Raw genomic sequence first — 24600 nt, forward strand, 5'->3', positions numbered from 1 at the left:
AACATATTTAGACACAATAATACTAATAATAATATACAATGTATGGTAAACAATACACACAATATAGAATACACATACAGTAATAAAAAAGTATCTAAAGTGTATATAAAAAAATAAATAAAAAGAGAGAGAGAGAGAGAGAGAGAGAGAGATACAGTAGTTTTATTGTGAAGAGAATATAATTTATGACAGTCCAGTGTGAGATAATAAGATTAATAAAGTGAGTGCTGATGTATATTGATCGTGAGATCAAGCTTGGAGGGCACTATGGTGTTGAATGCTGAGCTGTAGTCTACAAACAGCATTCTCACATATGTGTTCCTTTTTTCCAGGTGGGAGAGAGCAGTGTGTATTGTAGATGCAATGGCATCATCAGTGGAGCGGTTGTTGCGGTAGGCAAACTGCAATGGATCCATTGAGGTGAGCAGCACAGAGCAGATGTAATCTCTGATTACCGTACCATAATGTATCGTTGTAAAGGGATCAATGGAAAGGAGGAGGCGAGAACCGGCTTGTCAATATAAATAATAGTTTAATATAAAACGTAAACAAAGACAAACACACACATGACGGACATGTCCGTTAACGATCTCTCTCTCCCGCGTCTATCCTCTGCATTCGACCTTTATCCCTCTTGAAGGCTTGATTAGCCTAATACGGGACCGGGTGTGTAGGATCACGACCCTGGCCCGCCCTCCGCCCTGCCACAATCGTGTACCATAATTTAATTATAATTAATTACAGAAGATTTTGATTAATTGGTTTACAAATTTTCATTGATTCACAGCCGTAAATATAATATAATACGGGATAATACCACGGGTCTGTTGAATGTTTGATTCTGATTGTTTGATAGATTTTCTAAGGTGTGCAATTATTTTTCAGAAAATGCATGAAGTAATTCCAGGTCTTGACCCCATAACAGTTCCATATCACTTTGCTACATTATTTCAGTTATTTCAAAGTGCAATACAGGCTACCATGGCAAAATAACCAATTAAAACAAGTACATCGGATTTGAAGGACAAACAATGTCTATAATTTCCTAAAAATATTTCAATTTCAGTTGAAAAGTGCCCTTGTGATCTCACTCACACACACACACACTAGCACACATATATATGTGCACACACTGAGTCACAACCAATAAACAGTGCCTTGATGTAAATGCACCCCCTGGAACTTGGTCAATACAACAGTTTCTATATTATCCAAAACAACTTTTTATTTATCTATTTTTTTTCTCCCATTTTCTCCCATTTTGTATTGCCCTATTCCCACTACTTAGTAGGTCCTCATGGTGGCGCAGTTACTCACCTCAATCCGGGTGGTGGAGGACAAGTCTCAGTTGCCTCCGCTTCTGAGACAGTCAATCTACACATCTTTTCACATGGCTAGTTGTACATGACACAGCGGAGACTCAGCATGTGGAGGCTCATGCTAATCTCTGCAATTCATGCACAAATTACCACGTTCTCCATTTTGAGCGAGAACCACTAATCGTGACCACGAGGAGGTTACTGCATGTGATTTGGTTGCTGAGGAGACCTGGCTGGAGTCACTCAGCACACCCTGGATTCAAACTCGCGACCCCAGGGGTGGTAGTCAGCTTCTAGTCAGCTTCAATACTCGCTTAGCTACACAGGCCCTCCCTAAAACATATTTTAAAATCTGTGGAAAGCACCCTTGTGCTACCCCTCTCCATCGCTTTTGCTCTTACACACGGACACACTCTCACACGCGAGAAATAATCAGAGCCTTCATGCCAGTGCACCCCTGCGACTCAGTGGGTTTGTAAACAGTTGTTAAGCAACAAGAATGGCTACACTCACTGCTGCGGAGAAGTCTACTTAAAATTACATCTTGACAATTTGAAGCGATGTTACTGCTGAGGTAATTCCCGTATGCGATCTCAGTTTCTCTTGCTCACACACACACACACATTTTTATATCATTGTGGGGACTCTCCATAGACTTCCATGCATTTTTTTTTGATTTTATACAGATCTAACAATAATTTCTATCCCCTAACCCTACCCCTAAACCTCACAGAAACCTATTTTCATTTTTACATCTTCAAAGAATAGTTTAGTATGTTCAATAAGCCATTTCCCTCTAGGGGGTTGCTGGCTGGGCCCCACAAGGTAGGTGATCTCAAGTTTTACTATCACTCACTCACTCACTCACTCACACACACACACACACACACACACACACACACACACACACACACACACACACACACACACACACACACACACACACACACACGTAGTGTTTCCATGTTTTATGGGGACTTTCCATAGACATAATGGTTTTTATACTGTACAAACTTTATATTCTATCCCCTAAACCCACGGTTGTCAAACTGGGGGTACGTGGACTGATTACCCCAGGGGTACGTGGACTGATTTCAGGGGGTACGCGAAAAAAGATCTAAGGGACTGTTCGTTTTTTATTTAAGGGGTTACCGGAGGAGTTTTGAGATCTGTAGTCAAAAAAGACTTGACCCTCCCTTCGCCAGCAATAATTTTTTCTATAACCCTCCAAAATGATTGTGAAAAAAGGCATGACCCTCCACGATAATTTATTGATTACTTCTGTACTGGTTTGCGCTTGGCAAAGATGTTCAGCCATTGTTTTTTTTACAACCAAACGACTAAACTCCTGCTTTCTCATCTTACTAGGGCTGTAACGATAGACCAAACCTACAATTCAGTTCGTATCACGATTTTTGATTTTAGATTTGAAAAAAATCATGTTTTCGGTGCTGATGCAGTGGTGACGCGTCCATGTAACATGCAAGGGTGGCGCTGCCAATAAAGTATCTAAAAGATGCCACAAAGAACCGGCAAAAGTAATGATTATGAATATGTCAAATATAGCAAGGAGACATTTTAATTGTTTATTAATAAACAAGTGTTTGTCAGTGTCGACTGCAAAGATGAAGTTGGCGATGTTGACTCGCGATCTTCAGTAGTGAACGCGCCAGAGAGAAATGCACATTTCATACGGATTACATAAGCAGAGAGTCTGATTTCTTTCGTTTTGAATTGTTCTGTTAAAAAGTAGACATTTCAAGTTTCAGTTCATTTATTAGACGAGAGTCCAGTTCACGCGCCGGCGCCTCCGTGTCATGATGATCTATTTTCTACTATATTTACTTCTTATTTATTAAATCCAGGCAATTGGTTGATGAAACATTGATTAAAATTAAGATACAATTAATAAAAAACGAAATTCACTTTAAAGAAAGTTTTAAAGTCACTTTCAGAGCGATCATGTCCGTAACGGAGAACTGTCACGTCCGTAATATTGTTTTTTTCCTCATAAATGCGAACACGAAAAATTAAATAAAAATAATATTTTAAGTTCTGTGGAGGCCGACCCTCATCCGGTGGGTAGTATTACTTTTGTTTTGCGCAGTGTAGTTCATAGAATTACTAAAACATATTTTGCCACCTAAAAGTTAAAGATTTTTTGTGTCACGTGTTAGGGGTATAACAGTTTTGACCCGGACCAGATATGGAGAAAGAAAACCAGGAGTCGAGAAGTTCAATTAAAAGAATCAAAAATTTACTGAAGTATAGTCTGCAGTGAAATTGGTAGAGCCAGCGGCAAAGTCTCACGAGGAGATCGAAAGCCAACTCGTACCTTACACAAAATCTTACATCAATTATACCATTTGCAAGGACGTACATTCCATTATTTTACTCCTGATTGGCTAAAAGAACATACAGTCACAACACATAGACAGCTATGCGGTCTATCAACATTAATCAGCGCACTTGTTGTCCGAGCCCGAGATTTACATCTGAAGTGACCTCGCAGATGGTCGCGGGGCATCTTCGAGTCGGCCTGGTGTGCATCCCTGGGTTCGAAAACTGGGTAGAAGGTCAAACGCACACACAAAACACTGACAAACGACAGTTCTTCTCTGGGCACAAGAGAGCCAGAGCACACATTATCAGGCCATTTGAACCAAAACACAGAGATAAAATATTCACTCCTCGGGCAGAGGAGAGGGTTGAAGTAACATACATTTCTTCCCTAAAGAAATAATAAGAGAAAATCACACTTCTACTATTCAGGTATTATTACATAGGACTTTAAACCATATAATTAGTCATGGAAAGGTAACAATCAAACACAGAATACATCTGGAACACATGTTTAACGCATTCCCCCTGACCCCCTCCCCTGAGAGGCTGGAGAGCATCACAAATAAGCTTATCCCCCAAAAGACCTTCAGCCGACGTGCAGGACAGAGAGACTCTGGAATGTTCCTAAAAGAGACTAATTAACATTCAACACACATATGATTCAAAGTATATTTCAATTATGCATAAGAAAATAGAATTGATTATGTGATCATGCATATAGTTAATTCATCACTTTATTAAAGAAGTTAAGCAACAGAATACAGATAGATATTGATATAAAAGGATATATATATATATATATATATATATATATATATGTATTGATATATCTGAAGAGCCAAGGGATTTTGACCCTCACCCTTCAGTCCCCCGTTTTAGATTGGGGTCCAATACCCCTACTACGGAAGGTGGAGTGGTAACGCATGCTTCCCTGACGGGTCACACTTGTCTCTTCGCCTCATTGCGGACATGCTGGATACTAAAAATTCCCAGTCCCCACGCGAAGGCTCTCCCACCTTCCACTCACAACAGGGCATGGATGTTATCCTTCTTAAGTTTCTCTTCCAAGCGTGTCGTCAGTTTTCTCAGTCGGTTCTCCTCCTCGGAAGGGTTCAAGTTACTGCGAGCAGACCTGCATACATAAGAAAAACAGAACCGAACACACATCCACACACACAGACAGAGGACACCCACTCCCAAAAGAGCTCCAAAAGCATATAACACATATTTAACAGCTCCCATGACCAAATCCTCTGACGCTAGCCACAAACTCCTCCCAAGCTTCCTCCACATATTCCTCCACTGTTTCCGTCATGTCAGTAAATATTGCTCCTACCGAAAAAGCCAAAACCAATGCTACTGCTATAGCAGACGGAGGTTCCGAATCAGTATACCATGGAGTGCCCTTAGATTTAAGCCATACAGAATTCAAATACTCATAACCTGCAAATGGCTCATTAGTTTTTATCTGTTCCAGAAATGCAGTGATAAATTTCTGCCGAGCTGTTTGCGCCTTCAACCGAGGAAAATATTCAGTCTTCTGCTTCAACTCTGCAACACAAAGAGACAGCTCTGCTTCGTTAGCCTTCTTACTCTTATCAACTGGACGCCATGCAGGACCCATGGGGTGTGTCAACCTGTGTTTAGCACAGACCTCTGATGGAGTCTTAGACTCTAGATCTCTGATTTCCTGTACTGAAGGAATTGGACTCAGAAATTGTCTAAATTGTTTTGCCCTGTCAAACCACTCATCTCCAGTAGCTATATCAGACAACTGAGGCCACATCCTCACCTGAAATGATTTATAATTGTCCCACAACAGCTCCACATACTTTAAAGGTACTAGACTAGTCTTTATTCGAGTGTACATCATTTCAATATTCAGTTTAAACACTTGCAAATGCATCCATGCTGTCACATTATAAGCCATCGATGTAGGATTATAACATTTATCTTCAAGGTAATCATGCAAGTGATCCATGTTGAAAACAGTTCTGTTAGCAAGGTTTCTAGCAAACTCATACAGGTGCAACACATCAGAAAAACTAGCCCAAGTGTAACCTGACTTAACAAAAGAAGCATTACACACCTCCCTGGGTATCTCCATCATCTTCACACCGGTGAGCTTCTCAGAAATTTCTCTACATTTATCAACATCTCCAGGAGGAAACATCTTAACAAACCACTGTTGAATTTCTTTACCTAAACAACGCTCAACATGTGCAGTCTCCTTCCAAGGGTCATCGAATCTAGTGTACCTGGGCCAAGAGAGGGACAAAGCATTAATAGCAGGCAAACCATTTTTACTGCCATTCAGATCGAACTTGTCCTTGTCAGTTTTATCTATCCGTCCTAACCTATCACAGACTGCACCGTAAGCCCTATTAGTGTCCCATCAGATCATGTGGCATTTAGTTGGGACTAACACTCCCCATCTCATCAAATCCTTATCATTTATTGCTGTTTGATACTCATCAGACCCCGGTTCTTCTCTAATCACAATATTGCTGTATATATAGCTTTGGGCTAGATGTTTAACGACTTTTTTGTAACCAAGTTCATTCTTAGCTTTGGGAAAATAGTATGACATGATGTGGCGAGGATCAGGAGCACTTGGGTATAACGGAAGTTTCACTGCTTTTCCACATAAAATCATGTGGGAGTCATTCCCATCTGCTACCTGACGCCTCCTTCGTTCTGCTCTACTCTCACCTTTTCTAGATTTTAACAAATATCGATTAACCATATCCATTCGTATAGAGCATGCACTCATGTTTTCACGAGCTATGTGGTCAGGGATCCAGCTCATTGAAATGAAATCTCCTTCAAACAGGTCAACGCCTCCACTCCTCATCCACCGACCTTTTTGCATAATGAGGGTAGTATCGGGATAATTTGGGTAGTGACCAAGCCAATAGGTCACTGTCTCATTTCCGTCCAGACGATAACAACGATCATTTACCTTTTGGTACATGGTCGGAATTAAATTTAGACCCTCAGTTGAATTTAGACATGGGTATTGTACCCATGATGGACGGTTATCGATCTCCTCGCAATCCCAATGAGTTGAAAACGCATGGAATCTCCCTGTCCAAATTGAAATTTGAATCCACATCAAAAATGATAAAGCGATCAGAATTAAAAATACCAACGAGAGCGGAAGTACCAATCGGATGAAAGCTCGTTTCACTTTCAGTCGTCTCTCACTACGCACTTCTTCTTGAAGAATTAGCAGCTTCAGTATGTTGTCGGATTCAGCCATCTGTAATGATAAAACATTTGTTCTAGAATTCTAGAATTTTAACATACACGACAGACATTTAATGATTCCGAGGTAGTAAGTTGTTACACTTTTCAAGTGGTTTCACCTGTGACCAATGTCTCCATACGGTACCCAAAACCCCCCTGTCCAGTAGAACAGAGGTGTTAGTGGTCAATACCACCTGATAAGGCCCATCAAATTTCGGACCTAAGGGGGAAACTATCTCCCGCTGTAACATTACATTGTCACCTATTTCAGGCAAAGCAGGTATGTCTTTTGCTCAACATTATCTCGATCTGCTTGTCGTGTGCTAACACTAACCCGTGTGTCTCGCAGACTGTCATCCAAAGCTTTCAGATAATTTTGTAAAGCGTCTTTCAAAGGCCCGGATGGTCCCTCATGTTGCAAGGGGGCATCCCAGGGCAGCCGCATGTAGCGACCTGTCATTACCTCAAAAGGGCTGAGCTGTGTAGTCTTGTTAGGGCTGGCTCTCATGCTTAACAAAATCGCTGGGACAGCCGCATGCCACCCTTTCCCCCACTCCAACAATCTCTTTCTCAATGAAGTTTTAAGCGTACGATTAGTGCGTTCAATAGATCCGCTAGATTGGGGCCTAAATGGAATGTGAAAGTGTTGCCTCACCCCCATCAATTTCATGACATTTTTCATCACCTTCCCAGTAAAATGTGTGCCCTGATCTGAATCAATTTGTAAGGGCAAACCCCATCTTGGGAAAACTTCATTCAACATAATCTTGGCGGTTGCATCTGCGGTGCAGTTTCTCAGTGGAAATGCCTCAACCCATCTGGAAAACAGATCAACAATCATTAGAATGTATGTAAAACCTCCACTAGGGGGCAGTGGACCTATGAAATCAATTTGGAGGTGTGTCCACGCCCTCGAGTTCGAGGGGCATGTCCTAAGGGAATTTTCAGCTTAGAAGAAGAATTAACCTTAAGGCATACTAGACATCTCTTACAAAAATCATTGCAAGAAGCCCTCAGTCGGGGCCACCACCAGGTTTTGGAAATCATTGCATGTAGTTTATCAGGACCTGCATGTGCCAAACCATGATACAAAGACATTAGTTCAGTTCTAGCAGAAACAGGACAAACAAAACGCTCATTAAATTTCCACAGTCCTTCTGCATTTTTCTGAGCTCCTAATTTTGTCCATTGTTCTATCTCTTCAGGGTCATCCTCATCATAGAGTTTAAAAAGGTCTCTGGGGGTCTCACTCTCCTGAGGAGCAAGAGCCATAACACTCACGCAAGACTCAGTCTGTGTTGCAGTCTCTCTGGCAGCTGTGTCAGCAGCTCGGTTTCCTGTGGCCTCAGGAGAATTGTCCGTTGCATGTCCAGTGACTTTGATAACTGCTCCTGTCGCAGGAAGATCACAGGCATTCATAAGTTCTTTTACCTGCTGTTGATGAGAGATCGGCAGACCGGCAGTGGTTAGAAATCCTCTGCGTCTCCACACAGGGCCGAAGTCATGAACAGCACCATATGCATAACGGCTGTCAGTGTAAACATTGACTCGTTTCCCCTGGCCATACTGCAATGCTCGTGTCAATGCGACCAGCTCGGCCACTTGAGCCCCTCCTCCTGAAAGAGAACCACAGTCAACAGTTTCACCATGTTCATTTACAACAGCCCAGCCAGTGAAGCGTTTTCCCTGTTCATGAAAGCTGGAACCATCCACGAACAACTTCATGGCATCAGAAAGTGGTTCAGATTGAAGAGGGCTCTGGCTGTCCGTCTCGATCAGTCGGGCACAGTTGTGTGCAGTTCCTTCTTCTGGAAGTAAGGAGGCAGGGTTGATAGCAGTTTCAATGTCAATATTTATATCCACATTTTTACTCGAGAGTGGCCTCCCATTTAGCTCATCTTTGATTAGAGATAGAGCTTAAATGAGTGTTTGTTAACAATTTCAGAATCTGGTGTCTAGTGTGCAGTATCACCTTCTGATGAGTCACAATGTCCTCGGTAATCTTTACAGCCCACTCTGCACAGTCGCATATCAACAGGCACGGATGCTGTCCTGCCATTGAAACAGGAATAGGAGCAGAATAATATCCTACCATCCCATAGGAGTTTCTTCCTGGAACCCTTTGACCCAGGGCTGCTGAATAGGATCGAGTTCCCACCCATGTCCATAGATGGAACGGCCTGCTGGCATCGGCATGACGTAATGCTGGGGAGGAAGCAAGAGTTTCTTTGATACTCACAAACGCCTCCTCCATCTCCTCAGTCCAGTCGATCAGCTCCGATCCAGATTTTCCTCCTTTCAGCGCCTCTGTGAGTGGTTTAGAAAGTTCAGTGTATTCAGAAACATACTGGCGGCAGTAATTCAAAAGACCCATTACTTGCCTTAGACCAGTAACCGTGTTTGGTTTTGGAAGTTCAATGATAGCTTTAACTCGTTCAGGAGTGATGCGTCTGCCGTGCACACCCACAATTTGCCCCAAATAAGTCACTTCAGGCAGTGCTAGCTGTGCTTTCTTCAAGTTCACTTTGAATCCCCCGTTTTGGAGGGCATTCAAAAAAGTCTGTACAGCAGTCAAATGTTTGAACTTGGTTGCACTAGCAATTAAAATGTCATCCACATATTGTAGGACAACAGATCCGTCATATTCAATTTGTTTTCTTACCGGATCGATGAAGGATGCTAGTACCTGATGAAACAGTGTGGGTGAGTTGCAGAAACCTTGTGGCAAACGACTCCATGTCCATTGGCGACCCCTGCTGGTGAAAGCAAATCTGCTTTGGTCCTCCTTGGCTAGGGGACAAGTCCAAAAACCGTTAGAAATGTCTAAAGCAGTAAAAAAAACAATGTTCAGATCCTATCTCGTGTAGGATAGTTGCGGGGTTGGCCACCAGAGGGTGCATTTTCTCAGACACTGAATTCAGAGAAGTGTAATCAATGGTCAAACGCCAGCTCCCATCCGGCTTTTTGACAGGCCACATGGGAGAGTTAGTGGGAGAGGAACAGGGAATCACAATCCCCCGTTTGCATAGTTCATCTACAACAGTGTCAGCTCCATCTCGAGCCTAATTTTTCAAAGGATATTGCCTTCTGGCTTCATGCAAAAGACCTGGGATGCTCAGTGGCTGAATCTGTGCTAAACCACAATCATATTTATCTTTTGCCCATACATCAGGAAATTTGGAAATTATAAACTTCCACTCAGGGCGAGTTTCAGTTCGAATAGCAGGTTGGGCCACTGCACATCTCTGCTCATGGTGGGGGCCACACTGAGATAAGCAAATTGTTTCATTGCAGCCAAGCACTAGCTTATCTTGAGAAAGCAAAACATCAGCTTCGAGTTCTTTCGGAATGTCAACACCGATTAGAGTCCCTACAGTATTTCTCCCTACCCAAAATTCAGTCCAATAGACATTTTCAGAGTTAGAAATGGTTAGAGGGATAGGAACAGATTTATGATATACATTTGTGGTTTACCGCTACGACAATGTCTAGCAATGTGGCCCTCTCTGTTACAATTTCTGCATCTGGCAACGGGCTTGGTACAATCTCTAGAGGTATGACCTCTCTCGTCACAATTATAGCAGGTTATGTTATTGCGGGGACTCATTTCCACTTCAACTGATACAGCAGATACTTTACCCACATTAACATCATCATCACGTGTTTGCAAACGGCTCCAGCTTACAGAGCACCAACGAAGCAAATCCTCCCAATATCTGATGTCAATGGCACTGTTCAACAACATACCTCATTTTTCACAGCATTTTCTGCCTTCTCACAAACAGCCTCGAAACCCTTACTCAAACTACACAGATCACAGCCGACTTCCTGCCCAATAATTTTTGCCACTCTATCACGCTGGGCAATCAAACGACCATCCGTCCATCATATTTGGAATTGCCTTTTCATGGCTTAAAGGTATACCACCCAGTTTACAAATCTATGAATAGGCAAACACGGATAGATATTTGGCCCTATCAGCGTCTTTTTTGTTCTGCAGCCAGTCAATCTGCTGCATGACGTTCCAATCAGAATTAAACCCCTGACTGACCATTTTCTTAATGAGCTGTGCACATTTCTTTGATTTGAGCTCGTCAGAGCAGAGCTGTTTACAGCGTGTGCCCTCCTCGTTTTGGTCAGAACTCCTCAGAAAATTCCCTTTATCAGTCATTTTTTCTTGGTCACAGTTGAAAATCACTACCGAAAAGATTTTAGCAGCAAATATTTTATGCGGATAAATTAACTATAGCAGCAACAATACTGGATTTCTACACAATACACCACAAAGTATTCTTCACAAACATCCTGGTCACATATACTGATCCATACCAATTCGGGTCATAATTTATTTATTTACTTGGGACCACTCCTGATGCATCCCTGGCAAAACAATCCCTATTGTATTATTTTATTTTATACCTAATATCTGAATCCCTAACTGCCTGATTCACTAAGCTCGGGGTACCCCTATCTGAGGTGGAAGAGATTGAGCAGGTTTACGGTGCCACTGGACCTCCCGTCCAGGGACGCACTCTGCCGGGGTGGTGCTACACCAATGCCCACCTGGGCCCCCCACAGAGCACGCTTCACTTGCGCTGTTTGCTGATTTAACCCTTAACAGCTCTCTCAGCGACTTCTTATACTTTCAATAGTATAATTAAATTACTCTTCACTCTCCCGCTCCCCTTCAAAATCTCTTCCAGTCAGACAGCCCTAACAATTAATAAAAGCTTCCTACCTTGTTTGCTGATTTGCCAGAGATGTCACCATGGAGTGATTGCCCGCCGAATCCTCCACCAAAATGTTAGGGGTATAACAGTTTTGACCCGGACCAGATATGGAGAAAGAAGACCAGGAGTCGAGAAGTTCAATTAAAGAATCAAAAATTTACTGAAGTATAGTCTGCAGTGAAATTGGTAGAGCCAGCGGCAAAGTCTCACGAGGAGATCGAAAGCCAACTCGTACCTTACACAAAATCTTACATCAATTATACCATTTGCAAGGAAGTACATTCCATTATTTTACTCCTGACTGGCTAAAAGAACATACAGTCACAACATATAGACAGCTATGCGGCCTATCAACATTAATCAGCGCACTTGTCGACCGAGCCCGAGATTTACATCTGAAGTGACCTCGCAGATGGTCACGGGGCATCTTCGAGTCGGCCTGTTGTGCATCCCTGGGTTCGAAAACTGGGTAGAAGGTCAAACGCACACACAAAACACTGACGAACGACAGTTCTTCTCTGGGCACAAGAGAGCCAGAGCACACATTATCAGGCCATTTGAACCAAAACAGAGAGATAAAATATTCACTCCTCGGGCAGAGGAGAGGGTTGAAATAACATACATTTCTTCCCTAAAGAAATAATAAGAGAAAATCACACTTCTACTATTCAGGTATTATTACATAGGACTTTAAACCATATAATTAGTCATGGAAAGGTAACAATCAAACACAGAATACATCTGGAACACATGTTTAACGCATTCCCCTGACCCCTCCCCTGAGAGGCTGGAGAGCATCACAAATAAGCTTATCCCCAAAAGACCTTCAGCTGACGTGCAGGACAGAGAGACTCTGGAATGTTCCTAAAAGAGACTAATTAACATTCAACACACATATGATTCAAAGTATATTTCAATTATGCATAAGAAAATAGAATTGATTATGTGATCATGCATATAGTTAATTCATCACTTTATTAAAGAAGTTAAGCAACAGAATACAGATAGATATTGATATAAAAGGATATATATATATATATATATATATGTATTGATATATCTGAAGAGCCAAGGGATTTTGACCCTCACCCTTCACACGTCACATGTGTATTTCTCTCATATTAAATATAAAATGCATGTGTAGACTGATATTTTTCTAATGTCTGGAGCTTTATTAAGGGAGTATGGATATATAAACAGAGAATTTATATTTCAAGTTTTGACTGCAAATGTCACGTCCATAACGCTGGAATTGCCCAATTTTAAAGAATTTATCCTCAACTAGTTTTTTGGCGTAGGTCTACGTATTTTATTATATTAACTTCTACTAATAGTAATTTAATTTAAGACCAAGTATAGGTACAGACTGTTTGTGGAAAATGATCTAAGACTGAAACTGTCCCCAATTCGGCCTAACATCCCTGCATTATGTAAGAACATCCAGGCACATCCCTCACATTGATTAAACTGGTGATGTGGATGGAGAGGTGGTAGGCCTATTCTGTGTGGTTTACTACAATTTAGTTTACTGTTTACTATTTAGTTTACTATTGTTAATGTGTTCTCTTTTTATTATTATTTTACAACAGAGAAGTTAAGAATATATACAATGTCATCATATGTGAAAAGCAATACTTATCAGTTATGTGAAAAGTTAACAAAATCTTTAATGAGATGTTGGATATGTGTTGTAGGCCTATTGTGTGTGAGATTGGGTGCATATCTGTTTAAAATCATTATATTCAGCACATTTGTATCATATGTTGACTTTTGATGAGATTTGTATCATATTTTTATGATTCTATTCACTATTCTCGACAAAATTGATAAAAATAAATATTATTAAATAAAAAAAACCTTGTTGTTGACAATTGGTGGTGTTGGGGGTACTCCGGAAGATCTATAATGTCTCAGGGGGTACATGCCTGTTAAAAGTTTGGGAACCACTGCCCTAAACCTAACCCTACCCCTAAACCTAACCCTCACAGAAAAGTTTCTGCATTTTTACAAAAAACATAATTTAGTATGATTTATAAGCTGTTTTCCTCATGGGGACCGACAAAATGTCCCCACAAGGTCAAAAATGTCGGGTTTTACTATCCTTATGGGGACATTTGGTCCCCACAAAGTGATAAATGCACACTCACACACACACACACACATTCACACATGTTACTGGAAGTACTCCAGTAAAGCAGCACAAGCCTCTGTTGCTAGTTCTAAAGTTAAATTATCTAATTAGCAACAAAGGCTTGGACTGTATGAATGCAAGACACTGAATCCATGGTGGAAGAAAACCTAAACAAAATATTATTTTTCAAACGATGTCTGAATGTTTGGTCACCGTGGTATAAGCAAAATAATTGACTTCGGCCGTTGAAGTATTTTTCAATTATTCAACAGTCTGTCATCAATTATCCTTACTCGTATAATCTTTTGAAAAATTATTTTTAAACTGTGCAACATTGTGCAGGTCACAGATACCCTGTATCTAGGTGCATCATTGAGGAAAGCTATGCAAGCTAGAAGGGAGTGTAATTGTTGATGGTCTTTGTTGAATGTACCTTTATGTGCTTATGAGATTCTCTGGTGTGGTTTACTGTATTATCAATATATCATTACTTGGTACAATTATTCTAGGCATTGCATTAATAAAATTATGCCGTTTCTGAAATGTCAAACGACATGTTCAACAAAGTGTGAGACAAGAATCAATGTGCATAGTTTAGGATAATTTTGAAACACTTTTCATACTTCTGAAACCATAAAATGTGTTAAAAGAGAAGAAACAGAACGAGGTAACGAGTTATGGATGGAGGGATGGTCTTTATTGTCCCAGAGGGAAATTTGTTTTCACCAGTCTGCACCACAAACACAAAACATACAGATACCCACATTACATTACAAGTCAAGTCAGGTCAGTCGATAAGCTGTTATTTTGCTGCTGTTATACAGGCTATTGATAGTCTAATGAATGTTTGTTGAAACATTGTTTACTAGCTATAGCAAGCCACTTGATAAGTCACTTATAGTCAGTTAAATAGTCACTTTTAGTCCGTTAAATATCTACTTGGGACCATCAAAATAAATTTTACCTGATGTTATTAAACCACCTGATGTTAATGTAGATGCAGACCCCACCGCCCCTCTCCTTGCTCGACTGGCTAGTCCTATTAGCACTTATGATGAAAAATGTTCAAGACTGACCTCAGTGTCTGGGATGTCCTCGTTGAGCCAGGTTTCAGTCAGGGGGATGACATAGGCATCTTTAAAGGCCCTCTCCACTATGCACTTGGCATGCAATAAGTCAATTTTATTCTGGAGGAAGTGGACATTTGCCAGTATAATCGAGGGAAGAGAGGGTCTAAAGAGACTCTCTCAATCTGGTTTGCATACCTCCCCTACCTCTTTTCATTGGTCGGATCTCTAATGGAAGTATAACTGCTGGCTTCTGACTGCAGAGGATAAAGGACTGTAGTTGTAGAAGGTCCTCCCAGCTATAGGTAAGTGGTCTGTAGCCGCTAGCCTTTGGTTCAAGCGCCGAGCTGTTATTGATAGTCCATAGGATTGTGAATGAGATCCCAAGCACTTTGTATAGGTCCAGCATTGTAGACATAAAGCTAAACAGTGGACTGATATAAAAAGTGTGAAGAGTCAGAAGTTTAAGCAGTGAATTTCTGACTCTTCAGCAATTAACTGAAAAAGTAAGCTAGTAGGACTGTACTTACTGATTTCACAGTGAAATTGGAATCAATAGGTTGATTCATTTTCCGTGTGAATTATGTATGCAGGGGCACCAAAAGCATGTTGTGAATCTAGTTGTTTTCAGTTGTACAGGATGTAATACAGTGAAGAGATATGCATGTTTTATAAACTGTACTCCTCATCCCGAACCTACTCCTAACCATCAGGGGAGTAAAAATGTAATCTTGGAGGTAAAAATACAACCTCAGAATCGTGCTCATCATTAATTATGCAAATGTTGTGGTTCCTGGTTTTTATCTTGGAATCGGAACCCGGGTCTCCAACGCTGCTAATACAGTGCACATCTGGAGCATGACACAGGGGAAAGTAAAAACACTGGAGCTGATGCAAAACTGTCTGATAGGAGATAGAACAGGTTGATGCGTCAGAATAATGTTGCCAATCCTAGGATGCAGGAACTCTCTGAAATATTATGCCAACTTCTCATGTGATCATGTTGAACTGTAAACTTGATGACCAACAGGTTTAAGAGAATTGTGCTTGGCCAATTTTCCGGCCCAGAACCACCTTGTTCTTCAGGAGAAACACAAAGAATGAAAGTCAGAAAGTCTCTCAAACGCTTACTGACAATAGGAATTGTTTTCAACAGTGTTTTTGGTTTTAATTTCAGTTTTATGTCTCTCTTATAATTTCAGTTTTATGTATTGTTTATCTCTGCAGGAGATGAAATGAGAAGAACAAGAAAGCGTATGATTTCAGCTATCAAACACAACCATAAGCAGCTTCACAACAGGGCAGAACGTCACTATGGTCCCTCTACTCCAACTCTTTCTGCTTCTGCCTTTGATTCAGCCAATCACAAATCATGTTCATGGAAACACTCTTTCTCCTCCAACTGTTACCTCAAAATCAGTTTCATATAAATTAAAGAGTTGGACAGATTCGCCTGTAAAAAAGAAATATCATGGATTTGCTGGGAATGCTGCGTTTGAAATTTTCAGACCATTTCTTGGTATTGGAAATACCAAACACCTTCTCTATGGGAAAAGTTTCATTAAACAAAGTGGAAGTCCAAATGAGTCAAGAGTTCAGTTGTTAGTATCACCCAAAAACAGAGTCCAAAGACAACCCAACCACACTGACATGCTACCAAAAGATGCTGCAAATAATGCAGACCCCAAAAGTAATTCAACTGAATGGCTAATCGCCAATCAAAGTGCTGACATTTCAATCTTTCAAGGAAGCGAGTCAATGAAAGACAACCCAGTTACTGAATTCAAAGAGACTGATTTGTCAACAGTTGGGTCAGGTGACGTTTTGATAGCTGCAGAAGTTGGTTTCATAGGGTCATCGACAGAAACTGTAAGATCAACTGGTAAAGAGAATGCCCAGTATGGACCACAAGTTCTGAATGCTTACAGTGTGCTTGCTAGTGTGATCACAGCACATACAGAGCCAACAGTTAACCCTTCACGTCAGATCAGACCGCTTTTAACTGCACCAGCAAATGAAAAAACTGCATCCAGATCTGACTTTCAGGGCACTTCCAATAGAACTAGCCATTGGGATGCAAATGGGACTCGATTGGAAATAGGTAAGATACAATTCTGTTGTGACGACCTTCTCTGTGGTTTTTGTGTAGCCTTTCTCTTTTTCTCCCTCTTTCTCTTGATCGCTCTCAGGTGTGCTGGTGCCAATAGAGTTGATTGTTGATGCACACAGGGTGTGATGGGGTGCAGGGTGTTTTCCATCATACATAAAACATCTTTAGACCCAAATATAAATGGTTTCTAATATGTTCTGTAATTCTGACATTATTTGAATGCAGCATAAGACAAAATCTTTGATTTTCATGTTAATATACTTTTTTTTTTATTATTCATTTATCAGGTAGATTTGGAACAACTACTCCAACTCCAACTGCAACCCAGTCAGAAATTCAGTTCTCCACTTTACTATCGTACAGCGAAACCACCACTGCTAGCACAAGCACAGTCAATCTTCAACTAAAGACACCATTACCAGGGGTGCACACCATTATTTACAACAATTCACAACCAATTAGCACAACACAGTCAACTTCAACAACAATACCCATCGACCTGTCAACGGGGACAGGAACTACAGGAACAGTGACAAGTGCAACCAATAGGACAAGAGAAACTACAACCTTAACTGCAAAGCTGTCAGGAAAAATGGATCAACAAAACATTAACGGTATGAGTTATTTATATGCCTGAAGGAATAATTTCTGCTTTTTGGGAGACATTCCCTGTTAAAAAGACAAGTAAAGCTATTCACTAGGATATGTTGTGTTTTTTATGTTTATCCGATACCCAAAAGGATTCATAACTAGCTTAACCAACAACACCTCCTTAGTAAACCAAAGGAGTCAAGGTTTGGCTGAACAGGGTTTTGTACAGGGTTAGCTTTGCTAATGACAAATGAGTCTAACACAAAATTCAGTTATTTTTGAAGCTGGTCTGTTTCAAAACAACGTAGGAGAAAGCTCAAAGAATGAGGGCCTTTAGAGAGAGAGACAGGAAAAGAAACAAGATGGAAATTGTAGGTATATGTTTGGAAAGGAGAGATGACAGACCAGAAGTAAAGAATATGCATGAGAAGATGGGAATAAGAATGTTTAGTTCAGGACAAATGGAAAAGAAAGGCAAAATAAGGATTTGAGGAAATAACAAATAAAGACAAAGACATTTGTCTGGGTCCTGCTGTTCTGGAGGGACTGTAATATGCACTGGCCCCCTCGCATTCGTTGTAGTGATGAGGTTTATAATAGATTAGTGTCACTGAATAATGGAAGGCTAAGTGGTGTCTGGAGAATAGCATAAGATTTATATATAATAGGAAGAGCTTTTGGGGTTGTGTCGTGTTCTTTCAAGGTAAATTTTTTTATTTATTAACAAGACAGTAGAAGTACAAAAATCATTCATCTAACACAAGGGTGGGGAACCCTGCTCCTGGAGGGCCACTGTCCTGCAGAGTTTAGCTCCAACCCTAAGCAAACACACCTGCCCTTAAATTTTTGAAGTAATAATGATAAGTGTCCTCAGGTTTGTCTGATTAGGGTTGGAGCTAAACTCTGCAGGACAGTGGCCCTCCAGGAGCAGGGTTCCCCACCCCTGAATTAACATATCCTCCACCCCACTGTTTTCTGCTAATTCGGCACTGAGGGCGGTCAATCCTTTCAGTGCTTTTGTCACTGTACCATCTGGGAAAGTATTGTTTGGAATAAATGTACAACATGCTGATCCAAACATCTTACCAAACATCCTTTTTCAGCTAGGAGCATATCTATTGCTATCCTATTTTGCCACGATGCTGGTTTTATCTAATTGTTCACTCAGTCCTTCCACAGTGTCTCGGGTATAATTAACTAATCTTTGCTGGTTGTATAGATGTAATTAATCCAATCTATGTTTTTGTTGATCGTGGGCCCTACAAAAATGTATTCAAATCCTGCACCTATTTGGCAACGAGCTTTAAATTCACTCGTAACTCCTCTAAGGACCCCTATAGCGTCAATGTACACCGTTCTATCAAAGGCTTCACCAGGGATAACTTTTCTTTTGTCTTCTCTTGTGGAGGTTTACCTGCCACCTTTGCTTCTGATAATAATTAGTCACTTGTGAAGGGCAATGAAAAAAATGGCATCATTAGCTGTATGGGGGCACAACTTCCTGTCCAGTTCAGGGGTAGTTTAGGGTATATTACTTTTTCTCCACAGAACCACCAAACATCTGCTCTTGGTGTTTCATATTAAGGAGACCGGTTATCTGGGTTTGTCCTATAGTTCTGCTTGTGTGGCAGCTAGTAAGGCTTCCTACCTTGGGGCCTGTAGGGTGGTTGCTTGTAATGCACGAGTAATTTCCGGGGTTAAAAACAAAGGGTGGGGGCAAAATATAGGCCATAGTGTTCGGGAATAGGAGGCTGAGAGAGGTGCAGTTGGGTGGGGACGTTTTTACATATAATTTTAGCAAGCCCTTTTCACCTTCTGGGTCATTGTTAGTATTCAAGGGGAACGGGGTGGTTCCCAGAGCTGGTCTTGCCATAACATATGCCACACATCATGACGCTCTGTGTTGTTTAGTCATATAGAGCATCCATTCTAGCCACTTATTTTTGTCATCAAAACCTGTCTCTACCACCATTACTTCTCTGATGCTAGTGCGATTAGTATAGATTTTCATTTGGTTTGTGTGTGATGTAGGTATTTGATACACGGGAGCTTTTTCAGGTGAGTTTTGGGGAGTTGTTTTCCTGTTTACCTTAACCTTCACCTGCTGGTATGTATCTTTGCCCCTATGCTCGATGGCGCACTGGTACTGTCCCGCATCTTTTATTGTAACTTGTCGGATTACCCAGGTTGCAGTTTTGTCTGTGCGTGCAGGAATCAGTGAATATCTTCCCCCTGAGGGGGGTGAGGTAGACACATATCCCAGTTACATGGCTCTTTACATATGTATTTTTGTATGCTTCCATGTAAGTGACATTGTTGCCCCATCCTATAAAGGGCCCACATTTTAATGACACTGTTGTTCCTTTTAAACTATATTCTTTGCTGACCAGTTCCTAGAGCCCTGTAGCTTAGTGCAGGGACACTAGGATCAGCAGTTGTACAAATAGTTGGGTCATTTTATAAGCTTAACAATTTCCCAAAGCTGTTCCGGCGAATGCAAGTATTAACACTACCGCTAAGCTGATTCCCACCCAGAACACGCAGCAGATGATACTCCTAGCCCCAGTCCCTTTTTTAGTTTTCAGTTTGTAGGTGGTGATGTGGATGTGCTCTTACTTACTATAGTAAATGGGGGCTCTGAATCATCCCCTATTGCTGCTTCTATTTTTTCTAAGGTATTTAGGCAAATCTATCTTTTCATGAAGCCCAGCCAAATCAGTTCTAACCTCCGCAGTTGTGCGTGAGGGGGCCTGTGAGGGTACACAATGTGTCAGGTTGTGCCAATTAGCTCCTGTCTTACCCCTTACTTTTAGGTTATGGGGGGTGCACTCCACCACTTCCCACGGCCCTGTCCACCTGGGTTCAGACCACATTCTCTTGTGGACCTTCACCCGTACCCAGTCACCAGGCTTGACAGGAGGCTCCGTGGTCTCTTCCTCAGGTTCCTCTGTGTTTCTCACCTGTGAAGACAGTACTCGTGTAATGTGCCCCGATATATCCATCTTCCTCTATTTGCCACAGATCCGTGACCCCCTTCTCTGGGTGGCCCAGGCATGGGCCTTCCAGTCAACAATTCATGCGGTGAGAGGTGTGTCTTTCCACTCTTTGAAGAGCGCATAGACTTCAAAGCTAACGGTAATGCATCTACCCAATTCAATGGCATGTTTTGCTATCGGTGTTCAATCCCTAAATGCTTTTCTACATCTAGTTTCTGTGCCGTAAAAATGGAGCCATTGTCAGACCTTATACACCTGGGAACTCCATATCTAGGTGTAGATATTTACTCTTTTGCCCTCACTTATTTCTAGTGCTTTGGTGAGTGCGGTGATTTCAGCCAGCTGACCTGAGGCCGTTTGTGGGGTAATCTGAACGTCCACTATGGTGATATTTTCCCCTTGTTTAACCACTGCATAGGAGGCCATATTCCCATGATTTCCCTTATAGCAACATCCGTCGCTGTACAGGGTTAAGTCTGGTTCCTCCAGGGGTTCTGTGTGTAGTTCCATTCTTATCTTCAGATCTTTTGCTGCCCTGAATTCACAGTCATGTGGCTCTTGTCCTTAAGAGTTCATTCCTGTTGTCATGTTTCAACATTTCAGGGATCTTTAGTTTTCTTACTGTTGAAAATGTGAAGGCTGCTGAGTTTAGGTATGCACTGCAGTGAGGGTTAGTGAGTTTGCAGAAATTAGCCTTCCCAGGAAGGTAACTGTTCTTCGTGCCACTTGTGTTTTTTCATTTTTAACTTTGTATCCAATATCTGCAAGTAAAAGGAGGAGTTCACGGGTCACTTTTATGCAATCATCCGCCGAGGGAGCAGCCAGCAGCAATCATCTACGTATTGTATAAGTACGCACCCTTCTGGTAGTTGTAATCTCTCCAGCTCTTTCTTGAGCGTCTGGTTGAATATTCTGGGGCTATCTTTATACCCTTGTGGCAGTCAGTTGTATGTGTATTGGGTGCCGTTATAGGTAAATGCAAAAATATCTTGTACAGATGGGTGCAGGGGCAGGCAGAAAAACGCATTTGCCAAGTCAATCACGGTGAAATATTTATGCTCAGGGTTAAGGTTCTGTAGTGCTATGTATGGGTCTGGCCCTGGCACCTTCTCTGTCACGGTCTCATCATTTTTTGCCCTTAGGTCATGTACCATGCGCCATCCTTTGTTTTCAGCTTTTGGTACAGGGAGGATGGGTGTGTTCCATGACGAGCTTGTTGTTCTTAACACCCCTGCTTTCAGAAGTCCTTCAATGGTTTCAGATATTCCCTCTACTTGTTCATGTTTAAGGTGGTATTGTGGCCTCCAGCAGGGTACAGCTCCTTTTTTCAGTATTACAGTAACAGGTTTAGAGGTCACACAGCCCACATCGTATGGACCGGTTGTCCACAGGTGGTGAGGCACACACTTGAGCCATTCTTCTGTGTTAGGGTGATAAGTTAGTTCCCTTCCATGGTCCCGGTTCAGGTCCACACTCTCAAGGTGACCTATGCATGTACTGGCGTGAATGATTTTCCACATGGTTCCGTCTGTTGAAATTTGTAATGCAGGTGATGCAGTTTGCTGCCATTGTATTCCCAGAGCTTTTTTTAATCATTGGCCCCAATGTCCGTGCTTCATGTCCCACTTTCACATGTGCTGCTACCCCTTGGGGTCCTGCGAATATGTCACCAACTTTGAGTGTTTCATTGTGTTCTTGTTTCTTCTCTTCCCATGCCTCTTCGTATTGCTCATTGGGAGCTCTAAGGTAGTTGTACATGCAATGCAAGGGATCTATATGAGGGCCATAGGCATTTAGTGACTGCAGCCATTTTTTCCATGATAAAAACACTTGTTGCACTTTTGCACTATTCACTTCTGGGAACAGTAATTGTGGCAAACACTCTAGTGCTCTCAGATTTATTTCCTTGTGTCATATCTGTTCCCATATACATTATCCGCTGTCCCTCCTTTCTCACCATCTCCTGTCCTGGGAGCGTTAGAATAAGCCCTTCAGGGGAGCATATTATTTTAGCTCCTATTTTAATCAATAAATCTCTTCCCATCAAGTTCACAGGGCATTTGGGTGCATATAAAAATGAATTCTGGTTGCCAATATTCATTCCCAATGGTTTTGTATATTTTTGCTCTTCAATTTTCCCAGAGAATCCTTTCTTTCCCTGGAGAGGGGGAGAATGTTTCCTCTCAAATCTGTAATGCATGATGCCATTGCACCTGTATCTGCCATAAGTTGCATTCTCTCCCCCTCTATTTCACAGGTGACCATTGGTTCTTGTTCTGCTGGTATTGCTGCACCTGTGTTTAAATTCTCTGGGCCTCCTCATTGTCCCTGGGCCGTCCCTGGGCTCTGCGTCCACTCTTCCACAATCATTTGATGAGTATGTGAAGGGATGTGTTCCTGCAGTGGGTAAGCATAACCATTTAAGGTTAGGGCTTCTCCTTCCTCTTCCCCTAAAACCACCTCTTTGATGTCTATTGAACTGCTGGTTTCCTCCCGGGCATTCTCTGGCCCAATGTCCAGGGTCCCCACAATTGAAACAGGCATTTTGCATTATACTCCCTCTTCTTGTTCTGTATTGCCCTCTATAGACATGTAGATTGCTGGGAGTTATTGGTTGGGGTAGGTAAGGGGGCCCACTTCCAGCAGGCAGCCCTTGCCATGTTTGCCATTCATCCTGTTGCAGTATAGGGGGTGAAGTTTGTATTTGGGCACCGGGTCCTTGGTTATAGCTCTGGGGCGTGTTCATTGCCACCTGGCTTTTCTTCATCTTCAGTAACCTTTTGGTAAGGGTTTTTAGTTCCTCGTCTCACACCTGCCATACTTTCTAATCCATTTCATTCAGCCCAACTATATCTTCCAGTTTTTGTTGGACAGCTTGGGGCAGCGCCTTCACAAAGGCAGCCCTCCAAAGCATACCATTGCTTTTGCTCTTGTTGTGCAATTCACCAGTGCTTTCTAGCCATGCTTCACAGTGTTTCAGAAACGCATGCATTTCTTCATCTAGTCCCTTCTTCAAGCTGTTTAAAGCAGTCATTGAGCATGTGGTGGGAAATGTGGTTCTCACAGTATTCCTATATGCTCTCCTTACGTTATTAAAAGGGATGTCATCAGCCAGTTTGGTGCATGCTGCCATAATTTCAATTCTTTGCATCTTTAATTGTCCCTCGACTCTTCCCAGTAATGCCCTTAAATCTCCCAGACACAATCGGTCTCCAGATGTAAATTTTTCTACATCTATTATCCACTTCTGTCCTCCATTCGCTAAGGGAGTCAGCTTTCCCACCAGCGCTTCCAGGTCCTGGTGTCCCCAGGGCTGATAGATAGAACGTCCATTTTGTGCAGGTATCAGAGGCATTTGACTATAACCCCTCCTTTCCCTTAATTTCCTTCTGGTTCTACTTGCCACTCCATCAGCCATTTTCAAGGTTAAATTCCCCTGTAACACTTTCACCAACATTGGGGTGTCTGCTCTATCCTCATCAGATTCACTTGGCGTTACTTCTCCGGATTCACTTTCTTCTTCTTCCCTGCCTTCACAGTTGCTGGTCGTTTTCTCTTTTTGTATGCTTTTGCTTTTATATCCTGTTCTAATTTCCTCCCATGAGCGATTAGGTTTTCTTCCTGATATCCTGTTCTCTATGGTTACCCTCTCCACATTTTGTTAAGGCATTAAGCTGGTTATCTGTGACCCCTTTCCATCGGGTATGCTTCCTCTATGCCCTTCACTTCTGTGAGAAGTTCACCACCACCTTTCATCATTTCCTGGGTGTTTCCACAAGTCCTCCTTTTATTTTGAATATCTGTGCTTGTGTGATGTTAGCTGCTTGATTAAGCTCATAAACTGGGGGTGCAGAGGGTTAACAGGAATAGAGGGTTGCGCTTGTAACTGTCTCTTTCTCACTTTGTTGTTTCTTTTGTATGTAGTCCTTTTTCTCGGGGGATGAAACTGGTGCTGGTGTCACTGTTTTCATATTTGTCAGGATATTAGTCTCTCTTGCCATCCTTTTCTCTACCTTTCCTAGTTTTTCTTTGTTCTTCCCACTTTCCTTTGACCACCCTGTTCC

General features: G+C 41.8%; 1 protein-coding gene across 1 annotated transcript in view; it reads left to right on the top strand.

Moving 5' to 3' along the window:
• Positions 1–329: 329 nt before the first annotated feature.
• LOC127631088 (proline-rich transmembrane protein 3) overlaps positions 330–24600 on the top strand; it is a 51373-nt gene continuing 27102 nt past the window's right edge. The window contains exons 1-3 of the mRNA XM_052109063.1: positions 330–420; positions 16067–16940; positions 17237–17563. Of these exons, the coding sequence (XP_051965023.1) occupies positions 16154–16940; positions 17237–17563 (1114 nt within the window). The 5' untranslated portion in view covers positions 330–420; positions 16067–16153. The remainder of the gene's footprint in view (positions 421–16066; positions 16941–17236; positions 17564–24600) is intronic.

The sequence above is a fragment of the Xyrauchen texanus genome, chromosome 37 (assembly GCF_025860055.1).
Source record: "Xyrauchen texanus isolate HMW12.3.18 chromosome 37, RBS_HiC_50CHRs, whole genome shotgun sequence".
NCBI classification, from domain to species: domain Eukaryota; kingdom Metazoa; phylum Chordata; class Actinopteri; order Cypriniformes; family Catostomidae; genus Xyrauchen; species Xyrauchen texanus.